At 44.9% G+C, this 25713-nt stretch overlaps 1 protein-coding gene across 8 annotated transcripts in view; it reads right to left on the bottom strand.

The window, feature by feature from the left end:
- The window catches only part of LOC123758464 (Smrter), a 730161-nt gene that overhangs the window by 147501 nt on the left and 556947 nt on the right, over window positions 1-25713 (bottom strand). The window contains exon 1 of one of the 8 annotated variants that reach the window (XM_069328781.1): window positions 25066-25121. The exons of the other annotated variants lie outside the window; for them this stretch is intronic. Within the exon in view, the coding sequence (XP_069184882.1) occupies window positions 25066-25106 (41 nt within the window). The 5' untranslated portion in view covers window positions 25107-25121. Of the gene's footprint in view, window positions 1-25065; window positions 25122-25713 lie in introns of those variants that run through there. 8 annotated transcript variants of the gene reach the window in all.

Raw genomic sequence — 25713 nt, 5'->3', positions numbered from 1 at the left:
GAACCCCATCAACCAGGTATCAACCAGGTAAATGCCTCTTGATGACTTCCACTTTCGTTCCGGCAACATTTCTAAAGCTTGTTGGGAGGATATTGAACAGCCGTGGCCGTCTGATGTTCAGACAGTACTCTCATTGTGCCTATGGCACCTCTGCTCCTCACTGGGTCTATTCTGCATTTCCTTCCACATCTTTCCCTCCAGTATATTGTTACCCAAGTGTGCAAATTTGAGATCTGGCATTCCAGTATCTTTCATGTATATATTATCTGATACCCCTCTCGTCTCTCTTCTAAAGAGTACATTCTGAACTTTAAGACGATCCTAATAATTTTGTTTGTTTTATCGTGTTTATATGTGCACTATATGTTCTCTGTATTCCCTCTTTCACAAACCTCCGCAGCTCTGAAAGGGATAATGCTGTCCCGCCCAGAGTACTGAGCAGTACTCAAGGAGGGCCAGAGCCAATGATTAAACTAGTACTGTATTAACACTGCTGTGGGATCACTGGATTTGACGCTTCTCATAAGCCATACTATCATTTTCCTCTCCTGCCGCTATAGTTGTTCACTACATGTTGGGTCGTCAGACATCATAATTCCCCAGAGACTACTGTAATACAAGGAGAAACAACAAGGAAGGGGGGGGGGAATGGGCGTGAGAAGGGAAATGGGAAGAATAGAGGTAGTCGTGGGAAGAAAGATGGTGGAAAAGTTGAGGAATGAAGATGGTAGAGGGGAGAGAAAAGGGAGCAGAAATGAGAATATTAATAGAACTGGAGGGGTGCCAGTATTTGAAAATGAGAGAGGAAAGGGGGGGGGGATATGCGAGGGGTGGAGTGGTAAAGAACGGGGGAGAAGGGTCGAAGAACGGGAGAAAAGGGAACGAAGAATGGAAAGAAGGGGGGGAGCGAAGAACGGGGGAGAAGGGGACGAAGAATGGAAAGAAGGGGGGGAGCGAAGAACGGGGGAGAAGGGGCCGAAGAACGGGAGAGAAGGGGCCGAAGAACGGGAGAGAAGGGGCCGAAGAACGGGAGAGAAGGGGCCGAAGAACGGGAGAGAAGGGGCCGAAGAACGGGGGAGAAGGGGCCGAAGAACGGGGGAGAAGGGGCCGAAGAACGGGGGAGAAGGGGCCGAAGAACGGGGGAGAAGGGGCCGAAGAACGGGGGAGAAGGGGCCGAAGAACGGGGGAGAAGGGGCCGAAGAACGGGGGAGAAGGGGCCGAAGAACGGGGGAGAAGGGGCCGAAGAACGGGGGAGAAGGGGCCGAAGAACGGGGGAGAAGGGGCCGAAGAACGGGGGAGAAGGGGCCGAAGAACGGGGGAGAAGGGGCCGAAGAACGGGGGAGAAGGGGCCGAAGAACGGGGGAGAAGGGGCCGAAGAACGGGGGAGAAGGGGCCGAAGAACGGGGGAGAAGGGGCCGAAGAACGGGGGAGAAGGGGCCGAAGAACGGGGGAGAAGGGGCCGAAGAACGGGGGAGAAGGGGCCGAAGAACGGGGGAGAAGGGGCCGAAGAACGGGGGAGAAGGGGCCGAAGAACGGGGGAGAAGGGGCCGAAGAACAGGGGAGAAGGGGCCGAAGAACGGGGGGGGGAGAAGGGGCCGAAGAACGGGGGGGGGAGAAGGGGCCGAAGAACGGGGGGGGGGGGAGAAGGGGCCGAAGAACGGGGGAGAAGGGGCCGAAGAACGGGGGAGAAGGGGCCGAAGAACGAGGGAGAAGGGGCCGAAGAACGGGGGAGAAGGGGCCGAAGAACGGGGGAGAAGGGGCCGAAGAACGGGGGAGAAGGGGCCGAAGAACGGGGGAGAAGGGGCCGAAGAACGGGCCGAAGAACGGCCGAAGAACGGGGGGGGAGAAGGGGGACGAAGAACGGAGGGGGAAGAAGGGGGACGAAGAACGGAGGGGGAAGAAGGGGGACGAAGAACGGAGGGGGAAGAAGGGGGACGAAGAACGGAGGGGGAAGAAGGGGGACGAAGAACGGAGGGGAGGGGGAGAAGGGGGGGTGAAGAACGGGCGAGGAAAGGGGAAGTGAAGAACAGACGGGAGGGACGAAGATCAGGAGAGGGGGGGGGGAAGCGAAAACAGGAAAAAGGGGGATTATGAGAGAAAGAGGAGGCAGGAATGAATAGCGGCACAAAAAAAAGGTTCATCCCACATGAAATCAGAACCTCTATTCCTAACATTCCATAAATCATACTGATGGCTACCATGCATATTTCAGCCATTGATATGGTAGGCTGATTCCCATGGATACATAAAAAATATATCGTCCAGGTTTCGGTAGAGAGAAAAAAATAACACGGTGCTTTTCCAACTTTAAACAGATAGTTCAAGGATTTATAAAATCCTGGTAAACCTTACACTACTCCAGCCACTACCAGCCATTTCCTCCTGTGCTCAAAATCGCCATTCCAGATGTGTGATTGATTCTTATGGGCTTTCAATACTTTTTCCCCCATGAGCCCCTGGACGTGTAGGACTTTAAAATACCTTGGCAGTTTAGGGTTTAACAGCGGCCTAACAACCTGTTCTTACTGAACACACTACAATTATTATTACGCTATCTATCCCGGCGTAAAAATTACAAAATGGCAACACGCTAACATTTATTTACACCGGCCACGAGGCCTACCCAGTGTAAGAGACGTCCCTTAGTGATAATATACTGTGAATATATATTGAAATACAGGAATGAGTATGTATATATTCTAAATACATACATTTATAATATATACATAATATTATAAATACAGTATATATATTATAAATATACACATAATATAAACAGTAAAATACTTAAACAACAACGGTTACGTACAGTGAAGCACAAATATAATATAATGCATAAGACAATGGCAACCCGTTCTCGCAAATTTAATAAGTCAATATTGACTTATTAGTTGCGTGCATAGGTGACATACTAAACATAATAGTTTCCCTTGAAAAGCTTCATAGAAAACACCGACCTTACCTAACCTACTTAGTATGTTAAAATAAGCATCTTATAGCTTCGTAATTATAATTGTTACTTAACCTATTATAGGTATAGGTTAGGTAATAATTGTAATTACGAAGCAATAAGATGCTTATCTTAACATACTAAGTAGGTTAGGTAAGGTCGGTGTTTTCTATGAAGCTTTTCAAGGGAAACTATTATGTTAAGTATGTCACCTATGCACATATTTAATAAGTCAATATTGACTTATTAAATTTGCGAGAACGGGTTGGACAATGGAAGTGTGTGGCAAGTGGAAGACGTATTGTAGGCGTCAAATGTTGCATCTGTAACACAAAACGTAGTGTAGGTGTCAAGTGTTGCATCTGTAACACAAGATCTCACCTGAGCTGTGCAGAATTATCTACACCCTGCACAAACAGACAAGGAATATACTAGACGTGCAACAATGACAGATTAATATGGGAAAACATAACCCAACTGATGAATGACATACCTCAAGCACACGACATTAACATTCACAGACACGCTAGCAGCGATATATGTAGATTGTGAAGAAAACAACACTGGACAAGCCCCAAATTCAGGAACTGGCAGTTTAGAGCACCACAGCAGTAGTAGTGAAGGGAGAGTGGATGGTGGTACATAACAACAATATTGCAGGGCCAGGTAATATGAACAATGAGACCAAGTGTGACAATGTGTAAACAAAAAAAAATTAGGACAAAAAACGGGGTTGGCTCCAACAAAGAGGTGGCCAAGACAAGCACAGGAATAAACACCCGGAAAAAAAAATAAAAATTTAAAATATTTGCAAATACTATGCACAGGGAAAAATGCAAATATGGGCCATAAAGGCGAAAATGCAAATATGGGCCATAAAGGCGAAAATGCACTTTTTTTTTTGCATCCTCAAAAATGCAGGAACATGGGGGGGGGGGGGGGAGGGTGTACATGCCGTTTTTTAACTAGAGTGCAGATACTTCAACCGAAAACAATGCAAAATTTCAATCAATGACAACAAATATTACAATCCTCAGTGCCTGGAATTCCACTTGAATGGTATGCAGCGGGAAAATCAATATGATATTAATCATTTTTTTCCAGAGGCAGGCAGAAATACAGTAGAACATATAAGAGAAATGAACAGACAGAATCACTGCAGGAGTACAGGAGGAGGAGGAGGGCGATGTTCACAAGATGCCCTCTTATACAAGTACTCTTATACTAGTACAAGTACAGTACAATTATAGTACCTCTTATACAAGATACAAGTCATCATCAAGCACACAGGTGCTACACCACACAACACCTGTACTACTACCAAAATTAGACGAACCAAAACAGCACACACTGGATCAGGGTAAAGAGGGGGGGGGGGTGAGGGACAACTACTAAAGTCCACCAGAAGTGACATACAATATGGGAAATCCTTCATATTTACAAACATACCAGGCCTAAAGTCAAAATCAAGATATATGCTCCTATGCTTCAAAGACTGTGCTCTTTCCTTGTCAGGAGCAGTAACAACCACGAGGACAGTAGCAACATCATCAGTAGCAGTAACAAGGGCAGTACCCAAGAAAAGCAGCAGATATAATAAGAGTAACAACGGGAGGAGGAGGAGGAACAAAAAGCAGTGGCAGCAGCAACATCACCAACGGTAGTAGCGAAAAAAGGGACAAGGACAACAAAAGCATAGTGGCAACAAGGACAACAAAAGCAGTAGCATGAACAAGGACAGGAACAACAAAAGCAGTAGCAGGAACAAAAGCAGTAGCAAGAACAACAAAAACAGTAGCAGGAAGAACAGGAACAAAAGCAGTAGCAGGAAGAACAGGAACAACAAAAGCAGTAGCAGGAACAAGAACAAGAACAACAAAAGCAGTAGCAGGAACAAGAACAGGAACAACAAAAGCAGTAGCAGGAACAAGAACAAGAACAACAAAAGCAGTAGCAGGAAGAACAAACAACAAAAGCAGTAGCAGGAACAAGAACAGGAACAACAAAAGCAGTAGCAGGAACAAGAACAAGAACAACAAAAGCAGTAGCAGGAAGAACAAGAACAACAAAAGCAGTAGCAGGAACAAGGACAGGAACAACAAAAGCAGTAGCAGGAACAAGAACAGGAACAACAAAAGCAGTAGCAGGAACAAGAACAAGAACAACAAAAGCAGTAGCAGGAAGAACAAGAACAACAAAAGCAGTAGCAGGAACAAGGACAGGAACAACAAAAGCAGTAGCAGGAACAAGAACAGGAACAACAAAAGCAGTAGCAGGAACAAGGACAACAAAAGCAGTAGCAGGAACAAGAACAGGAACAACAAAAGCAGTAGCAGGAAGAACAGGAACAACAAAAGCTGTAGCAGGAACAAGGACAACAAAAGCAGTAGCAGGAACAAGAACAGGAACAACAAAAGCAGTAGCAGGAACAAGAACAACAAAAGCAGTAGCAGGAACAAGAACAAGAACAACAAAAGCAGTAGCAGGAAGAACAAGAACAACAAAAGCAGTAGCAGGAACAAGGACAGGAACAACAAAAGCAGTAGCAGGAACAAGAACAACAAAAGCAGTAGCAGGAACAAGGACAGGAACAACAAAAGCAGTAGCAGGAACAAGGACAGGAACAACAAAAGCAGTAACAGGAACAAGGACAGGAACAACAAAAGCAGTAGCAGGAACAAGGACAGGAACAACAAAAGCAGTAGCAGGAACAAGGACAGGAACAACAAAAGCAGTAGCAGGAACAAGAACAACAAAAGCAGTAGCAGGAACAAGGACAGGAACAACAAAAGCAGTAGCAGGAACAAGGACAGGAACAACAAAAGCAGTAGCAGGAACAAGGACAACAAAAGCAGTAGCAGGAACAAGGACAGGAACAACAAAAGCAGTAGCAGGAACAAGGACAACAAAAGCAGTAGCAGGAACAAGGACAGGAACAACAAAAGCAGTAGCAGGAACAAGAACAACAAAAGCAGTAGCAGGAACAAGGACAGGAACAACAAAAGCAGTAACAGGAACAAGGACAAGAACAACAAAAGCAGTACGAGGAGGAGGAAGGGCAGCACCACTTTATGTCACAAGAGGAGCGATAATCAATACAAGTTGCCACCCCCCCCCATCTCCCCCATATTATATACCCCCCCCCCACCTTCCTTTCTACGAGCGGGAGGGGGGGGATGTACTCGCCTAATTGTATTCACATAGTTGTGCTTGCTGGCTCTTTAGTCCCGCCTCTCAACTGTAGATTAACTGGTTGTGTATGGAGACGGGGGAGGGGGGGAGGTGAAGGAATATGTATCTGTTTGTGGGGGGGTGAGGGTGAGTGTGCCTGTGTAGGGGTGAGGGGGAGATGTGCCTGTTTGTGTAGGGGGGTGAAGGGGAGATGTGCCTGTTTGTGTGGGGGTGAGGGGGAGATGTGTGTGTGTGTACAGCGAAAATACAGGCTGTGTGCATGTTTGGTAGAGAAATCTCTTGAGGTACTGTATCAAAGGCTTTCTGGCAGTTCAGAAATATGCAATGTGCCCAACCTTCTTTGTCCCACTTTACTTTTGTTATTTTATCATAGACCTCCTGTAGGTTTGTCAGGCACGACTTTCCTTCCCTATAGACATGTTGATGTTTCTTTACATACATTATTCTCTCCAGGTTTGTAACTTGACTTATCATTATTCTTTTGAGTACTTTGCAGGGGATGCTCGTCAGTGATACTGATCTTAGTTAAGTGCCTCTTCTCTATCCCCTTCCTTGTATATTGGTGCAACATTCGCAGTCTTCCTGCAGCTGGGCAATTCTCCCTTTACAAATGACTCATTAAAGATCAATGCGAAGAGGTATGCCGAGGTCCTGTGCTGCTGCTTTTAACATCCATGGTGATTGATACATTGTCTGGTCCAGTTTTATGTAGTTTCATCTAGTGATGTTAGTTGTTTCCTTACTTCCTCTGCTGCTTTACGGGCTATTCATGCCCGTGCCACCTCCTGGGTAGCTTAATTTTCACCAATCTCTGCTGCTACTTCAATATCTGATACGTCTTTTTTATCTAGGGTAAGCACCTCTTTTTAGCACTGGGAGCTGCTCAGGTTCAGTTGTCAACACTCTACGAAAGCAGGCATTAGGTTCATTTCCTGTATCAAATACCTTCCCTTTTTTGTAACCTAGTCACTTGCTCATTCACGGTCATTTTCCTTTTTATGTGATTATGTAAGAGTTTTTGTTGTCTTAGCTTTAGAGATTATATCATTTTAATAGTTTCTTTCTGACATTCTTTGTACATTTATATACTATATTTGTTCCTAGTCCCTATGCATCTATTCCGATTCTCCTGTTTTGATCTCTATTTCTTCCACTCCTGCTTTTCGTTTTTGCTTCTTTGCACTGTCTATTGAACCACAGGTTATTATCGCCTACACACAGAAATTACAAAAGCGTGATGCATCAAATGAACAAATCCACACGGGCCGTGACGAGGATCCAAGGGACGTGATGCAGGATCGAAGTAAGTTCAGTAGAACTTCTGGTTTCAATTCTTTTACCATGTTGCAGCTCAGTCGGTTAAGGCAGCGTCTGGGATGCTCTAGGATGTAGGTTCGAATCCTCGGCACGGCCCTTGTGGATTTGTTTATTATCTCCTAATTTTCTTCTCTTATTGTTGGCATACAAATCTCTTCTGCCTCTCTTCATCTCGGCTTGACTGTTTCCCTCATGAATTCTTTCTCCTCTTCCTGGCAAACCTCCCAGACACACTCTCCCTTTCATGTAATCCCCTTTTTTATAGTGTACTCTCCTTTCCCTGACATGTCTTGTTGGTTACTGTTTTCAGTTCAAAGTTTAATACCAGGACACAATGATCAGTGCTTCCTAGCCTGTACTTCGTGCTCCACGTGTCGAGATGTCTGGGTGAAGATCAGGTCCGGTAGGCTATGTGTATTTCCTCAAGAGTTCTCTTGGCATGCTGTGTTAATTAACTTCTTTTCAAAACTTCCACTAATTGAACTCCCCATATGTCTTCTCCAACTATGAGGTTTCTCGATTCCCAATCGCTCTCCCCATGATTTAGGTCTTAAATGATTAGCAGTTTGGCTCTTATTCTGTGTGCACTAGTATTAACACCAATACATTCCCCATTAAACACGCTGTATATTCAAAATTTTCAAGAGGAAACTAGATTTATTCCTCCAAGGAGTGCCGGACCAACCGGGCTGTGGTGGGTATGTGGGCCTGCGGGCCTGCTCCAGGCAATAGCCTAGTGGACCAAACTCTCACAAGTCAAGCCTGGCTTCGGGCCGGGCTTGGGGAGTAGAAGAACTCCCAGAACCCCATCAACCAGGTACCTCGCATCATGAAAACCTTTGGAAGAGTGGTTAGATTAAAGATCACAATACACAGGGAATCACAGCGTCTACATAACCCTAGACAACATGGGTTCAAAACAAGGTGTTCCTGCATCTTTCAATTACTAGATCACTATCATGTGGCCTTAAATGCCACGGAAAACAATCAAAACGCACATGAAATTTTCACGATTTTTCAAAAAGCCTGTAACAAATGTGACCATGGTGATATTGCACACAGAATGCTCTCAAAAGGAATTACTCAAAAAATAGGTGTAGAATCTTCAATTCCACACCTAACCAAACCCAGTGTGTAATAGTGAACAAAGTAAAACCCGTGGTATCCACCGTGAAAACCGTGAAACACCGTAAAAAGCTCAGTCCTTTAGGCTTTAACGTTTAGAACACGATCAGCATTACAACACCAGTAGAGTTTTTTTCACTCAATTTCAATTTCTTTCTTTAATATGCACCCCATACCCATCCCGTGGGCGGTGGTGTAAAGGATTACAGAGGCACATAATCGGTTCAGGAACTGACCCCTCTAGTTCGTTTAGCTAAGCAAATAACAATTTTTTTATGCTAGTTACAAAATTATTAATGTTATATATACATGTACACATTCTCATACATACACATACATATCTTAATTACCCACACAAACACTGTTTCTGTTTCAACCTGGTTGGTTGATACCTGGTTGATGGGGTTCTGGGAGTTCTTCTACTCCCCAAGCCCGGCCCGAGGCCAGGCTTGACTTGTGAGAGTTTGGTCCACTAGGCTGTTGCTTGGAGCGGCCCGCAGGCCCACATACCCACCACAGCCCGGTTGGTCCGGCACTCCTTGGAGGAATAAATCTAGTTTCCTCTTGAAAATGTCCACGGTTGTTCCGGCAATATTTCTTATGCTTGCTGAGGACGTTGAACAACCGCGGACCTCTGATGTTTATACAGTGTTCTCTGATTGTGCCTATGGCACCTCTGCTCTTCACTGGTTCTATTCTACATTTTTTTCCATATCGTTCACTCCAGTACGTTGTTATTTTTCTGTGTAGATTTGGTACTTGGCCCTCCAGTATCTTCCAGGTGTATATTATTTGATATCTCTCTCGTCTTCTTTCTAGTGAGTACATTTGGAAGGCTTTGAGACGATCCCAATAATTTAGGTGCTTTATTGCGTCTATGCGTGCCGTATATGTTCTCTGTATTCCCTCTATTTCAGCAATCTCTCCTGCTCTGAAGGGGAAAGGGAGTACTGAGCAGTACTCAAGACGGGACAACACAAGTGCCTTGAAGAGTACAACCATTGTGATGGGATCCCTGGATTTGAAAGTTCTCGTAATCCATCCTATCATTTTTCTGGCTGTCGCAATATTTGCTTGGTTATGCTCCTTAAACGTTAGGTCGTCAGACATTATTATTCCCAAATCCTTTACATGCTGTTTTCCTACTATGGGTACATTTGATTGTGTTTTGTACTCTCTATTCTGTTTAAGGTCCTCATTTTTACCGTACCCGAGTACCTGGAATTTATCACTGTTAAACATCATGTTATTTTCTGATGCCCAGTCGAAAACTTTATTAATATCAGCTTGAAGTTTTTCAATGTCTTCAGCCGAGGTAATTTTCATACTGATTTTTGTGTCATCTGCAAAGGATGATACGAAGCTGTGACTTGTATTTTTGTCTATATCTGATATGAGAATAAGGAAAAGCAGCAGTGCAAGGACTGTACCCTGAGGTACAGAGCTTTTAACTGCACTTGGACTAGATTTTATATGGTTGACCGTTACTCGCTGAGTCCTGTTTGACAGAAAACTGAGTATCCAGCGTCCTACTTTACCGGTTATTCCCATTGACTTAATTTTGTGTGCTATCACGCCATGGTCACATTTATCGAAAGCCTTTGCGAAGTCCGTGTATATCACATCAGCATTCTGATTTTCTTCTAATGCCTCAGTGACTTTGTCGTAGTGCTCAAGTAGCTGTGAGAGGCACGATCTTCCCGCTCGAAATCCATGTTGGCCTGGGTTGTGAAGGTCATTGGTCTCCATGAAATTGGTGACCTGACTCATGAGAGTAATGCAGATTCCTCTCAACCACCACCCCGTCTTCATTAATAATACCCAAACGTTCGTTATTCCAGCTGCCAAACACTGTGTTTATGAAGCAAAACCACTTTACACATGACTCAACCCATCCTTAAGCAATGCTCGTCCAAGTTGCGGCCAATCCCAAAATACATTCCCCATTTAAACACTCTGTATATTCAAAATGTCATTCTATATAATTATTTCGTGTATAATTAGCACAGAACTTTATACTTGACAACCTTGAGAACTTGATAAACACCCCCAAATGATATCTGATCATCATCTCTCATAGGTCACACTGCGAGGAACTGCGTTTAACAGCCTGGTTGACCAGACCACCAACCACGAGAGACATCTCCCGTCACGCAGGGTGCAGTCGCACCTCCACAGATCTCCAGTATCAGCTCTTGATACTGGTAATGGCTCAAAAGGGCCACCACTTACGGGCTATTCATGCCCGTGCCACCTTTTGGGTGGCTTAATCTTCATCAATCAATCAATCTGCCCACCAACCAGCAGGCCTGGTCAGCGGCCTACTGATCAGAGGCTGTGCGGACATTAATCGCCAGAACCAACCCACGGTTAACACAAGGTTAAGCCCGGCCCGAGGCCATTACAGCAAGTGAACGAAGCAATGTTTGAGGAAAGTTCAAACGTCATCAGTTGCGAGTCGTGTGTAAAGCAATTTTTCCTTCATAAGCATGGGATTGGTGACTGGATTAGTGAGCATTTGGTCAATGATCGTGCGAACAGGCTGCACGAATCAACATATTATATTCGAACATTTCTTGAACAGTGTTTCGCTCAATTCCCGTGTTCGACTAGCACGTCTTTAAATGCATCACCCAGATACTACAAATATAAATAAAATGCCAACAGAGCCTAAACACATAACCTAACCAATTCTACATTAAGTTGTACACAAAACTATAATATATTAATATATATATAAATATTACTCTTAATTACAGTGCGTTAAAATTGACGAATGTGTCTTTGGGGTCGACGGCAGCTTGCACAAGCATACCCTAAGGATGGGTTGCCAGACTGAGCTACTCGTTGAATCAACAAGAGGTTGGCAGCGGTCACGACGACACCCCACAACAAAATACCTGACAAGACTAAATTCGAACAGACCTGCCCCGTGTGTAAGCTGGCGTAAAGGACGCAACAGGAGGGGGGAGTGGAGATGGTAGTAATGGGGGGGGGGAGTGGTGCCGGGTGTGCATGACCCGCCCACCAACTCACAAATCCCCCCCATCCCACTCCTCCATTACTCCCCCTACCTCCTCCCACACCCCACTAACCCCCCGACCTTCCAACCAAACAGGTGCAGCAACGCAAACAAACAAAATTACAGCGACGCAAACTCTCACTATATTTCACATTTCTATACTGCATATGTTTATGATACATGTAAACTATCTCGCAGACGGAATAGACTCGTTCCTCTCAATGTTTGCTGTTGATGCAAAAATTATGAGGATTAAGACCGAGGAAGATATTAAGAAGAGGCTACAAAATTACCTAGACAAATTCAAGGAATGGTCCAATAAATGGCTACTAAAATTCAACTCTAGTAATTGTAATGAAGCTAGGTGAAGGGAACAGGAGGCCAGAAACAGGGTACCGAATGGGAGATGAAGTCCTCCATGAAACGGACAAAGATATGGGAGTTGATATCAAGAAGCCCACATCAAAAGAACATCGTCGGTGGCGGATACAAGCTGGCTAACACCAGAACTGTCATTAGAATTTTGCGTAATGAATAATTTAGAACCTTGGATACATATATAAAACTAAGCCTGAAGAATGCGACTCCAGCGTAGTCTTGTGGTATAGTCAGGCTTAAGACTAAATTGGAGAAGGTTCAAAGGTATACGACAACACTAGTACCCGAGCTAAGGGGGTATGAGCTACAAGGGGAGACTACGGAAACTGAACCTCATGTTGCTTTAATAAAGTTAGGGAAGAATAGTAACTGCTAGACCTCACTTCCCTGCAGACACTAATCGATAATGTAACTTATTCCTTCCCTTTACGTCCACACAACACTTACTCTCCCTTCACTTCCGCCCTAGGCCAGGTTCGGGGAGTAGAACAACTCCCGAAACTCTATCCAGGTATGCTCCAGGTAAACCCACAATACTTGCTCCCTCCCTTCACGTCCGTGGTAGAAAATAATAAATATAAAATAAAAAAAAACACATGAATCTGTACAAAAGTTGACTGACTTTTGAAAGGTGAGACCAAAGAGCCAAGGTTCAACCCCCGCGAGCACAATTAGGCAAGTACACACTACTTTCCATCACGTCCACCTCCAACACGCTCCCTTCTGCCCCCCCCCCCCCCCCACGTCCACCACAACTCTCCCCACACCGTCCACATCTGTATCCACCTCACCCACAACTATCTCCCCCTCCCTCCACACCCATCCTCACTGTCACTCAAATAATATGCCAACCAGGACCATCAAAGCCGCTACTAGCCAACACGACCAAGGCAGCAACGGAATTCATAAACAACTTTGAGAAGCAATGGAAAATTAGCACAAATAAACAAAAGTTCCTGATAATACACATTGCAAAAAGAAACCCAGACCCCATTATCCTTGACAACCGCCCGATCCAATATGCAGAGGTAGGTAGAACACAGGGACTCATGATGAATAGAAGAGGGGTCAAAATTCATGTAAGGGACTCACTAAACAAAGCCAAAACAGCCTTAGGAAAACTGAGGCGATTCCGAAGCCTCAGTACAAACATTCAGATACACCTATATAATGTTCTAGTTCGGCCGCATCTAGAGTATTCCCCAGTACTACTACACACAATTTGAAGAAAACTAACATGCAGAAACTGCAAGCAGTGCAATATAAGGCGCTAAGGAGAGCAGCAAAACACCGTCCACCATATGATCAGACAATCCAGGAGCTCCATGAACTCCTGAACATACAGCCACTAAACATCAGACTGCAGCACCAAGCCATCAGGGTGTGGAACACCATCGAAATGTTAAGAGGACCCAATGGTAGAAAGATTACTGGTGGCCCAAGAGCCGCGATTTCCTAGATGAAAATCCCGCCTCACAGTACATAATTCCCAGGTGAAATGCTTACCAGAAATCCCTCACCCAATAATTGGAAAAAGAGTGTGTGTGGTGTGGTGTGTATTATATTATATATATATATATATATATGTCGTACCTAGTAGCCAGAACTCACTTCTCAGCCTACTATGCAAGGCCCGATAAGCCAAGTTTTTCTGAATTAATATATTTTCTCTAATTTTGTTCTTATGAAATGATAAAGCTGCCCATTTCATTATGTATGAGGTCAATTTTTTTTATTGGAGTTAAAATTAACGTAGATATATGACCGAACCTAACCAACCCTACCTAACCTAACCTAACCTATCTTTATGGGTAAGGTTAGGTTAGGTAGCCGAAAAAGCTAGGTTAGGTTAGGTTAGGTTAGGTAGGTTAGGTAGTCGAAAAACAATTAATTAATGAAAACTTGGCTTATTAGGTAAATCGGGCCTTGCATAGTAGGCTGAGAAGTGCGTTCTGGCTACTAGGTACGATATATATATATATATATATATATATATATATATATATATATATATATATATATATATATATATATATATATATATATATATATATATATATATATATATATATATATATCCTTAAACAGAACAATAATTTGTGTGGAAGCATCGGTGTGTATATATGAATGCTACACAGTATTTATCTATAGATACTCGTATCTGGTGAAACACATGTGAAGAACTTCTCACACACACACTCACAGCTCCCTGACAAGAGGGAGCCAGCTTAGCTTAGCTGCCAACACCCACACATCGTGTCAGCAAGGCGGACAGCCCGCCTGCTTTCATAACTCTCCCTCTTCACCTATGCCTCTCCATCCTCTTTACTCTTCCCCCTCCCCAACCATTCCCACCCCCACCTCACCCCTACACGACCACCCCACACATCGTCATGGGACAATCCCACTCGCGCAACCATCCCGAGAACAACTACCTGAATGGTGCGTCAACCACGGCTATCTGAACCCCCTCCCTCCCTCTCTCCCTTTCCCCACCCCCCTTTCTCCTTCCTTGGCTTTCTCACGCGCGCACTTGGCCTCACTATGTCTGGCTTCCTCTCGCGCTTGTAGACAGAGAGGGGGAAGACACAATCAAGGAGACAAAGAGCAGCTGAAGCCCCACGAGGAGACACTACCCTCCCCCCCCTACCCCATGACTGCTAAATATGTATTACTATCCGCCACGACCTTGGCGCAAGACGGTGCCTGGCCACCACTAAAATGGACGGACGGCCGGCCCTCCTTCATTCCCAGTTGAATGCGGTATCCAGAGAAAGAACCCCCACCCTCTCCTCTCAGTCAATGTACACCTTTCCCGGTACCTGGACGGGGTTCTGGGAGTTCTTCTATTCCCTTAGCCAGGCTTGACTTGTGAGAACTTGGTCAAACAGGCTGTTGCTTGGAGCGGCCCGCAGGCCCACATAATCAATACAAAGCAAAGTGTTTAACCCCTCCACGTAGTCAATGTACCACACACAAGGTAGAATGTTCCCCCCTTCCCATAGTAGTGTCCATCCCCCCCACTAGCATTTACTCCCCCTCTCCCTAGTCAACGTCGTCTCCCCTTCCCTGGTCTATGTTAGGTTTGAATGTTTAAAGAGTAACGATATCGTTGACTGATTAAGCTTTCTCGGGTGTCATACCTTACCTTGAGGTTTTTCGGCGCTTAGCGTTCCCGCGGCCCGGTCGTTGACCAGGCCTCCTCGTTGTTGGACTGGTCAACCAGGCTGTTGGACGCGGCTGCTCGCAGCCTGACGTACCTTACCAATATCAACAACAATACAACCAGACCAACACTCCACCTACCACCATAAACCCCACACACACAGTAACTACCACTACCAACCATAATTACCACCTACCTTGTGGTAGGGTTTTTTCAGGGATATTCCTGCGCGGGCCCTAAGCCTCTGGCTGGCCACTAAGTATTACTTGTTTCTGTTTTACTTAGGCGAAGTATGAGTATTTATGACTCATATGGTCGCTTCAGTAGGATTTTGCCCCATGTGTTTAACAACAACTGCTCTGAGGAATCTTAAGTTGAAAGACTTATTGGGTTTGTAACTGTGCACTGTGTTAGATAATGTTCCAGTGGTGTGTCGGGCATTTCTCCACAGTACAGTTGTGGTGGGTGGTAATAACTAGGTACGAATTTGTACACCAGTTGACAGTTCAGAAGCGAGACCAAAGAGCCAAAGCTCAACCCGAGCAAGCACAATTGTGGCTACCCTTGTGTAGCTTTCGGGGATCAACATCCCGCGGCCCGGTCTCCGACTTGGCCTACCGGTTGGTCGTCAGGTCAACCAGGCTGTCGCCCTAGCCTGTTGACTTGTTGACAATGAGAGGCCAGTGAAGTTATGCTCCGTACGTGTAACGGGAGTGTTGAAACTTGTAGGGTCATTGATGTTGATCGAGTTCTTCCTCAGCGTACCTATTACACCTCTGCTTTTTAACGAGGTTGCTTTGCTCATCCTGCCATGCCTACTGGCCTCATGTGATGATGTGTGTGTTCAGATTTGGAACCAGTCGTCCCTCTAAAGTCTTCCACGAGAAATTACATATAATCTCTCCTGCGCTCTAGAGAACACAGATTTAGAACCTTTAATCGGTCCCATGTAGTTGTTTTAGATTCAGCTACTCGGAACACAAAGTTCCAAGTAGCACGGAATATGGTGAACCCGTGGTACCTGCCACAGAAGCGGAGCTGTAACCGATTGGTCCTAATACAGTAATTAAGATGACTTATAGAGTGAAATCTAACGGTAAAGGATCTTTGCAGCCCCCCCCCCACCAGACCCTACACACACCACAACAGCCCGCCTCCCCCCCCCCACACACACACAACCTGTACCCCAGCCGATTCACAGTTGAGAAGCGGAGCCAAACCTCAACCCCCGCAAACACAACTAGGTAAGTATGTTGTGTTGGTGGTGCACAACACCATGTGCACCACCCCGGTGCTATGTTGTGTTGACCAGGCTGTGACTCATACGTCAGGCTGCGAGCAGCCGCGTCCAACAGCCTGGTTGATCAGTCCAGCAACCAGGAGGCCTGGTCGACGACCCGGCCGCGGGGACACTAAGCCCCGGAAGCACCTCAAGGTAGGTGGTGTGGTGCACAACACCATCCTGAATCGTCAGCACATCATAAAGGACACCACAAGCATCACTTGCACCAATGACTAAAGGAGGCTGACAACACTTTAGGCCCTCTTTATTAACGAGCTTAACCCATTAATACTTTAATAATAATGAGCATCCAGCTATTTGATGGCCCTTCTTTCACCTACCAGGAAGATATCTATTGCATTAAGCTATTAACTGATCTATAATTCGTCGCTATGGTTAAGGCTCGTCATTACCAAGAATGAGTATGATGGGGCAAGGTGAACCAACGCTTATAAATGTATGTTCTTCATTGAAATTTTAGTGCACTCGTGTTCTCTGCACCATGCGTGCGTGCGTGTGCGCGCGTGTGTATTCATTAAATTGTCAAGTTGTTGACGAAACTTAAAGACTAAGTGATCCAGAGTTTTTTCACCCTGTAGGTACCTGGCTGATACCTGGTTGATGGGGTTCTGGGAGTTTTTCTACTCCCCAAGCCCGGCCCGAGGCCAGGCTTGACTTGTGAGAGTTTGGTCCAATAGGCTGTTGCTTGGAGCGGCCCGCAGGCCCACATACCCACCACAGCCCAGTTGGTCCGGCACTCCTTGGAGGAATAAATCTAGTTTCTAGACTTTATTTAAAGTCTAGTTTTTAGGTGTCCAGTTAAGTGGTAAATGTTCGCACGAAAACTAGCAATTGTAATAGTGCTGTTGTGTTCAATTCCATGTCTTAATATATAAACGGTATCTTGTAGGTTTTACACAGATTCAGAAGCTCCTCTAGTGTAGCATGACACAGCCTCTGCTACTTCAGGCTGTTGCCCTTGGGGGTGTTTGTGACCCTGGTGGGTGGCAGACTCTCCCAGTCATCAGTATCTCTACATTTGGGAGAGTTCCAGTGTCGAAAGTTCAGTGTTGAATTACCAGGGCGGTGTCAGTAAAATGTTTACCTGGAGTGGGTTCCTGGAGTTCTTCTACGCCCAGAAGACCGGCATGGGGGCCAGGCTCGACTTGTTCAAATCCTCCCCAGTGACTATGCTTTTAGTTTAGTTTATTTATTATGTACCTCATACCCATATTGTGGGCGGTAGTGGAAAGGGTTACAGAGACACATAATGGGCTCAGAGACTGAACCCCACAATTCATTTAGCTAAGCAAGTTACAATCTTGATGAGCTAGTTACAAAATTTAATATAAGTCGTCACATCAACAATGGGTTCGAGATCGACCTCAAGTACAGGTTCTAAATTAAGCAACTGACATATGTGGAGAGCTAGTGTCACAATTGATATGTTTGTCCTGCACACCGCCCCCCATCCAGTGGGCAGCGGTGGATAGGTTACAAGTGACTATGCTTATCTGTGTGTTTTTGTGTATGTGGTGAGAGGTAACCATACCTGAGGGATATGTAGTAGAGCCAGTGATGGTTAAAGTCTTCGAGTCTTTTCTTAAAGGCTTTGAAAATAAGCCGGCGAATTAGCTGTAGAACAGGTTAGGGAGGAAAGAATCGTTAAGGTTGAAGGAGGTTGATAAGAGTGGATGTGAAATGGTAAATAAATCTGTTCAGCGGAAGTTGTTATTTCTTACCAGTTAAATATCTCGTTGTGGGTAAAATTGGATGACTTGATTTAATTAATAATTCTTATGTGATTACCCTTATTTTAAAGTCAATTTCATTTTCAGAACATTGATTTATAAGTGAACATCGGTTCACTTTATAACAACCATTCCTTAAGTTTCGTTATGTTGATTTCAGCATTATTATTTATCATCAGTTACTTATAGCAGATATGGTGTTTCTTTAAGTGTTCTTCAGTTTAACGAATTAACATCTGCAAGTGGTACTTGCTTCAACACCTGTTTACCTACTGATCACCTGATGATTCAGAGTTCTCAACAAGAAGAATGCACGGAAAGAGCAGATACAACAAAGAACTCGAATGAGACAAAATTTCAATTAGACAAAGAGGCAGGACACGAAGAGCCAAGCCCTCACACTCCCACTGTACTGTTTAGTAAGCACGTCTCCCCTCAAGCCCAACACGCGAACCCTATTTATGACCCTATGCCCTGGGAAACCACCCACCTGCTCATGTCATTAAGTCTACACTAAATAAAAGTCACGCCACGTTTAAAACAGTAGCACTCAAAAGCCTCGCAGCAAAAATAACCAGTGAACAGACCATCACTCAAGTCGGTCGGTTACGAAATAAATGCTGAGCAAGAGAACAGAGCATTATTACACCAGAACTTCGGCCTCACGCAAGTGGGGTCCACGGTTCGAGTCTCCCACAGCCCAGGTGAGTCGAACGCAATATTAAATTAGAAACACCGGTGAACAGGCCATGAGGTGGTCAACAAAACCAACAGTCTCAAAGTGAACAGGTCAAGCGGTAGTCAACAGTAAGTGGCAAGGAAGGGGACGACCGGTTACAAGTTGAGTTAGTCAGCGTAAGGGAGGGAACACCAGGAGGGAGGGAAGGCGGGACGTGAGAGAGAGGGGGAAGGCGAGTGTTGCATCAGCGAATGCATAGAGTGAGTTTTATATTGACAGGGAGGAGAGGGACACAGAGAGAGAGAGAGAGCAAGAGAGCGAAGGAGAGCGAGAGAGAGCAAGAGAGCGAGGGAGAGCGAGAGAGAGACCAATATTTTTATACAACTCTCCATTTCCCCCAAACATAGTTAGGCGCATACGTATAAACCACATTCCCGTGTATGAATCATAACTCCCCCCCTCCTAGAGCAGGTATGAAGGTGTGTACTGTAAACCAGGGCCACTCTAGGCAGGGGGGGGGGGGGGGTCGATACCCCCTGGTCACCTCCACTGCAGTGTTTGTATGTTTAAACGACCGGTCGAGCCGGGGTCATAACGGTCCTCGCATTAATGCATCCCGCCCTCTCACCTAATACCTCGCATTTCTTGTCCAACTGCTCAATGTGATAAAAATGTGACGCATTAACTAATAATTAAAGCCTCGTAATATTAACGTTCACAATGCATCGGGCTTGCTATGTTAGGTTGGTTTCTGGTTAGACCAGTCCAGCAACGAGGAGGCCCGGTCGACGACCGGGCCGCGGGGACGCTAAGCCCCGAAACCACCTCAAGGTAGACAAAACAGCCATTTTTTCCGTTTCTGGTTGGGCAAAACAGTTGCATTTTTTTTACGGAGTATCTAACTCAGAGAACGGTCTAGTTTATCTATCAAGCAGATGGATTGCCTAGACGCAACCTGTGCTAACCGCTTCTTCAGCCCCTGGTGGTGTTTGTACTCACCTAAGGTGTGTTCGGTTCTTTGGCCCCGAATCTCAACTGTCAATTACCTGGTGTACAGGTTCTCGACCATATCCGGCTAACTCATGTCTATATTTACAACTGTGCACGGAGCTTGCCTCCACCACCTCGCTCTAAGTGAGGTTTACTACTCTGACACCGACAAATTTATCTATATTTTCCTACCATGGCAACATGAAGAGGAGGCTACAAGCCTCAAGACACCTTAAGTCGTGCTCCAGGAAGGTCTTAAGAGTCCCAGTTAGGCACTAGTTAGATACCTCTAAGATCCTTGTAGGAAGCATGCATACATAGCCTGGTTGATTGGAATACGGTGTCGGTTTTGTGGGCCGTCGAGTTTCCCCGATGGTCCAAGTGAATGAACCGTTATTACACAGAATATTGTGGTTTGTGTCTTGTTTTACCGGTAGACGGCTTAGAGAGCTCTACTCCCAAAGCCCGGCCTGGGGCCGGGGTTGCCTTGTGGTAACCGGGTATAAAAAAGCTGTTGCTTGAAGCGACCCGCAGGCCCCCACACCCCTTTCTAATATCTCCGTGGCTTATTTGGTGATCAGGTTCCACCGGTGTCCCAAAGGCTGGCTGCACGAGCCTAAGCAAGCCTCCCCGTGATCGTAGGGAGGCTGGGGGAGGGTGGAGGACATGGCGCCAGCGCCATACTAGGCTACAGCTCATGCGCCCATTGCTTTCTATTTGCTACTGTCAAAATATTACACCAGTTTGGCCTAACTGAAAACGTATGAACCCCCAAGCAACCTACCCAAACCTTCGAAGCCGATATATAAAAACGTCAATATTAACAGGATTTTAATCATCACTATGCACGTCATAATTTTGTAATGGATCGGCCAATCCCGAAAAAAGCTGCACAGAATGTGGCGAATAACAACCTGTCCTTTTAAAAATAACGTCGCGTTTGGCCGTATGACCGAAAGTGGACGTAATTTGAAAATGAAAAAAAAAAAATTGGGATTTTATTTTCAACAATAGTAAGTTAAGGGTCCTCTGATAGGTTAGGTGGGCAGGACATTCTCAAAGTGTCAAAGCGTTATGAAAAACGTTAATTGAAAGTTTCCTCTTCTAACCTTACCGAGTAGGCCGGACGACTCAAACAAAAAACGGGACAGTACGTCACTTTTGTGAGTCGATTTCATTTCAAATTACGTCCAAATTTGGCCATAGTGCGCATACGAGCCAAAAGTGACGTTATTTTTATGAGGACGGGTTGGATGATAACTGATACACTAGGCTACAGGATAGTGTAGCCTGTAAACTACACCAGCTACACATTGGAGCGTGTAGTCTAGATCAAAGACGCGTCGTGCGCCACACAACCCGTGAGGTGTTCCCTATTGGTTGCTGAGGGGGCGCAAGAGCCTGATACAATAATATAACCAACTGGGCTAGTCTACATTTATTGCTCTACCAACAATAGTTATTACTTAGCACTGCCATGATACATACGCCTCCATGCCTTTAAGACGTGCCATTTGGTTCTGTATAAATAGAACACCCAACCCACACATCTGTATCTATTAAAACAAATGTCTGTCTACATGTATTAAATAGGCCAGACGCTTGAGGTCAGGCGCCTTCACCAAACGTTCCAAGATGACACACACACGTGAGCATGGAGTGCCACAAGAATTCGGGATGGGCCCCAGTGCCGTCTTTAAAGAAGCACCAGCTCCTATAGCGACCCCCTTACAACTTTCATGCCTGAATTCTGGGATGTGTTTTGTCGGCTTTCAGCACATCGTAATTTTAAGCTTTCCAGGAGGGGAGGGGAAGATTTTGGTGGCGAGGAGAGTGAAGTGAGGTGAGATAGGGGGGTGAAGAGAAGTAAGGGGGGGGGAGAGGTAAGAGGCCACAGAAAACATGTTCATGCTCCTGAACTATGGAAAAAACGAAAATATAAAGCAAACCACAAATGCAGTCAAATCACACTACAGAACGAAAAAGCAATATAAAAGAACTTGGAGTGAAAATGACAGGTTGGATAACAAAAACCTTCCAAACTAGAGATGCCATACCAATAGTACTTTTAAGATAACAGTGCTCTCAAAGATGCCATAATGTGTCATAATAACCACCATTCAAAGCTGGAGATATTGCTGATCTGGAGAGCGTGCAAAGGTCCTTTTACTGCTAGAATCCACTCAACATCTAAATTATTGAGACAACTTAAAAATTGTAAATGTATATTTCCTAGAGTGCAGGCAGGAGAAGTGCATAATAATTTACACGCAGAACACACTTGACCAGGAGGGGAAAGATTATACATTCTATACATGCACGATGTGCATAACAGCCTCCTTGAATTGCGCAGGTGCAATGGCTACGCTGAGAGAGAACTATCAACATCAAAGAGCTAAGACTGTTAATGTTAAACACAGTCTCCCTACCTATAAGGTGCATAACTAGTTGACCTCTCACGGTGTTCAATAGAGAACTTGTTAAAACACTTCCCAAGGAGACTTTTATCAACCAGACTGAGTCATACATCAGGCAGACACGTCCAACAGTCTGGTTGATCAGACCACCGAAAGAGAGACCTGTGAGCCGAGGCCGGTCCATGGGATATTGATCTTCGGAACCACCTCAAGGCTCAGCCGGAGGCTTAGTGCCTACACAGGTTTATCCCTAAAAAAAAATACCGCCATACCGCATCCAGCTGCACTTCTGCTCTTGAGAGCTGGGGTTAGATTCCTGGTGGGATTTCAGTTGAACAAGTAATGTCTCGTGGAACTCAGGCCACAGGGTACACAGTTTGTCTCGAACTAAGCAAAGTATATAATTCCCAGAGGACTGGGAATTATATTGCCATTGGAACCAGTAATACTATACAGTATTTTGTATAGTGTATTATATATATATAAAATAAATGAGAAATTCCACCAGGGCAATGAGGTGGGCGCGAACCTACGACCCCGGCATAACCAAGTCACGTACTCCACCACTAGACCACCAGTGACTTACACCAAGTCAGTGGTGACTTGGTGTAAGTCAGTGGTGGTCTAGTGGTAGAGTATGTGGCTTGGCAACGCCAAAGTCGTAGGTTGGCGCCCACCTCGCTGCCATGGTGGATTTTCTCATTATTATTAATAATAATCACTACCCAGAGAGCAATCACACTAACATGATGTATCCATAAGAAAATCGGAAGGAGCCGTGATGAGGATTCGAACCTGTGTGTGTCGAGTAATCCCAGGCACACACCCAAGACAACCAAATAATATTGTCGAAAGGATTGCAACCTGAGCTTCTACTGAGCCCATGAGGATTCCTGAGGCTTCCACTCGAGCCCAACCAGGTTTTCTCAAAAACAAAAACGGAGAAACTTACTACAATGCCATAGTGCTCGAATGAAGGTGAACGAAAGATCCAATTTGTGTTAAGTGTAAATAAAAGAAAAATTTCGGATGTAACCTACATCCTTTCTCAAAGTGCTGTATATAGTGTTCAGGCACAACATTATATAAAGTACCTTGAGAAAGGGTGTATGTTACACAAGAAAATTTGGGCTTTAATACATTTCTACAGATATTGGGTTTTTCATTTGCCTTCATTCAAACACTACGGCAGTGTTTGAATGATCTTTCTCAATAATAATAATAATAATACTTAATAAATCTACCATCATTTCCAAACCAGTATTTACTCAGGTCTTTCCTAAATCTCAACTTACCTAATCTACATAGTTCTATTTTGTGCTGATATAATAATATCCCGCTTATTATAGATTGATTGATGAAGATTAAGCCACCCAAGAGGTGGCACGGGCATGAATGGCCCGTAAGTGGTGGCCCTTTTGAGCCATTACCAATATCAAAAGATGATACTGGAGATCTGTGGAGGTGCGACTGCACCCTGCGTGACGGGAGATGTCTCCCGGACCAAATGGTGGCTTGTTATAACCGTTTATCCATTTATATACTGTACTGCAATCATGTCACCCTTAACGACTTCCAAGAAAATGTACTTTACTTTGAGGCCCGAGACTGTTGACCAGACCACACACTAGAAGTTGAAGGGACGACGACGTTTCGGTCCGTCCTGGACCATTCTCAAGTCGACAGCCCGAGACTGTTCGACACGCTTCCACTACACATAAGGAGCATAACTGGCCGATCCCTCACAGTGTTCAAGAGAGAATTTGATAAACACTTCCAAAGGATACCTGATCAACCACGCTGTGATTCATACGTCAGGGTGCGAGCAGCCGCATCCAATAAACTAGTCCATCAACGAGGAGGCCCGGTTGAGAACTGGGCCGCAGGGACGTTGAGCCCTGAAATCATCGCAAGATAAGGTACCTTGCAGTGATTCCGGGGGTCAATGTCCCAGCGGCTCGGTCTCGGGTCTGACCAACAAATGGTTGGTCAACGAGGAGGTCCTATAAGTTAAAGCTTTTTATATCTTCATGTGGAAGGTTTCTAATTCCCAGGATTAACTGTTGTCATTTTTCTTTGTATGCGTTCAAATGTATTTATATCCAATCTATAGTACATAGACCAAAAACCTAACTGATAAACCAGCCTATTCTATTTGCCACTCCGAAAAAATATAACCTTTTTTAGAAGGAAATGTAAAAATGCAAGTTTTGCCTAAATAGAAACGTACGAACCGTAGTCGACCTACCGCACATATCGAGGCCGATGCATAAACGTAAAAAAAAAAAAAAAAGCACGCTTGATTTGTTTACAAATACGTCGCACTTTTAAGGGACTAGTAAATTGTATCAACCAATCCGACGTGCTTGTCATGGTGACTAGTTGAACAAACACGTAGGTACAGTCCTTCCTAATGCACGTCTGTTTACACAACAGCTGTTCACCTTTCTACAATTATACACCTCACCTTCACTGACCACCTCGCACTGCCAACATTCCCGCGTCTTACCTGCAATAAAAACAAAAATACATTAGGCAACACACATCGACACAACTGATAAAGGTATATGGGTGAGAAGGGGCAGGATTTAAAAGGGACCTGCCAAGAATGGGCCAATTGTGGGGGGGGGGGAGGTTCCAATGGGGACCCACCTAGTGTGACCAATATTCAATTCAATAAGTTTATTGACGTATAAACACCATCAAATTTGAAGTGGGTTTGCCTAACAAGATTCTAGGCACGAATCTAGGTACAAATTTAGACAACCAAAGATGTATCAACGCAAAGTAACTCACCTAACCCATCGCAGCAGTTCAGTCTGAGGAAGCGTCAACATTGCGCTACTTTTGCTTTCACTACAGCACAAGTGAGAGAGATCACCATGGAGACGTGTTAACACCTGTGCACAAAATATCCAGAAGGAAGGTAGCCGCGTTCAACAGCCTGGTTGACCAGTCCAACAACGAGGAGGCCTGGTCGAGGACTGGGCCACGGGGACGCTAAGCCCCAAAATCCTAGCAAGGTAACAGTAAGGTAAGATAAGCCAAGGTAGCCATGAAAATGTGAATATGATACCTGCTTAAGCCAATATACGCAGGAAGCCTACAGGTAAGCAAATCGGTAAGAATTCAAGGAAATCCAATATATCCAATTACCTCGTATAAGAGGCAACTAATTCCATCCCATGTGCGCGTCACACAGTACTAGCTAGACAACAATATGTACAATCATACTATCATTCAGGAAACACTTGACTGTATAAGTCACTAACACGATTAAAGATTTTTTGAGTCGATCCCATAAAGTAGCAATTTAAAGCGCCATAACAACGAGGTCATTGCCACCTTATGTAAACAATTGTCAATCAACCTTTCTGCAAGATTTCAATCCCGTGATTCACTACCCAACGGGAAGGATAAAACCAAGAGTTGTCACTGACTCAA

This window comes from Procambarus clarkii, chromosome 22 (assembly GCF_040958095.1).
Source record: "Procambarus clarkii isolate CNS0578487 chromosome 22, FALCON_Pclarkii_2.0, whole genome shotgun sequence".
NCBI lineage: Eukaryota > Metazoa > Arthropoda > Malacostraca > Decapoda > Cambaridae > Procambarus > Procambarus clarkii.
The sequence above is the reverse complement of the archived record's forward strand: the minus strand, read 5'-3'. Positions and strand labels throughout refer to the sequence as shown.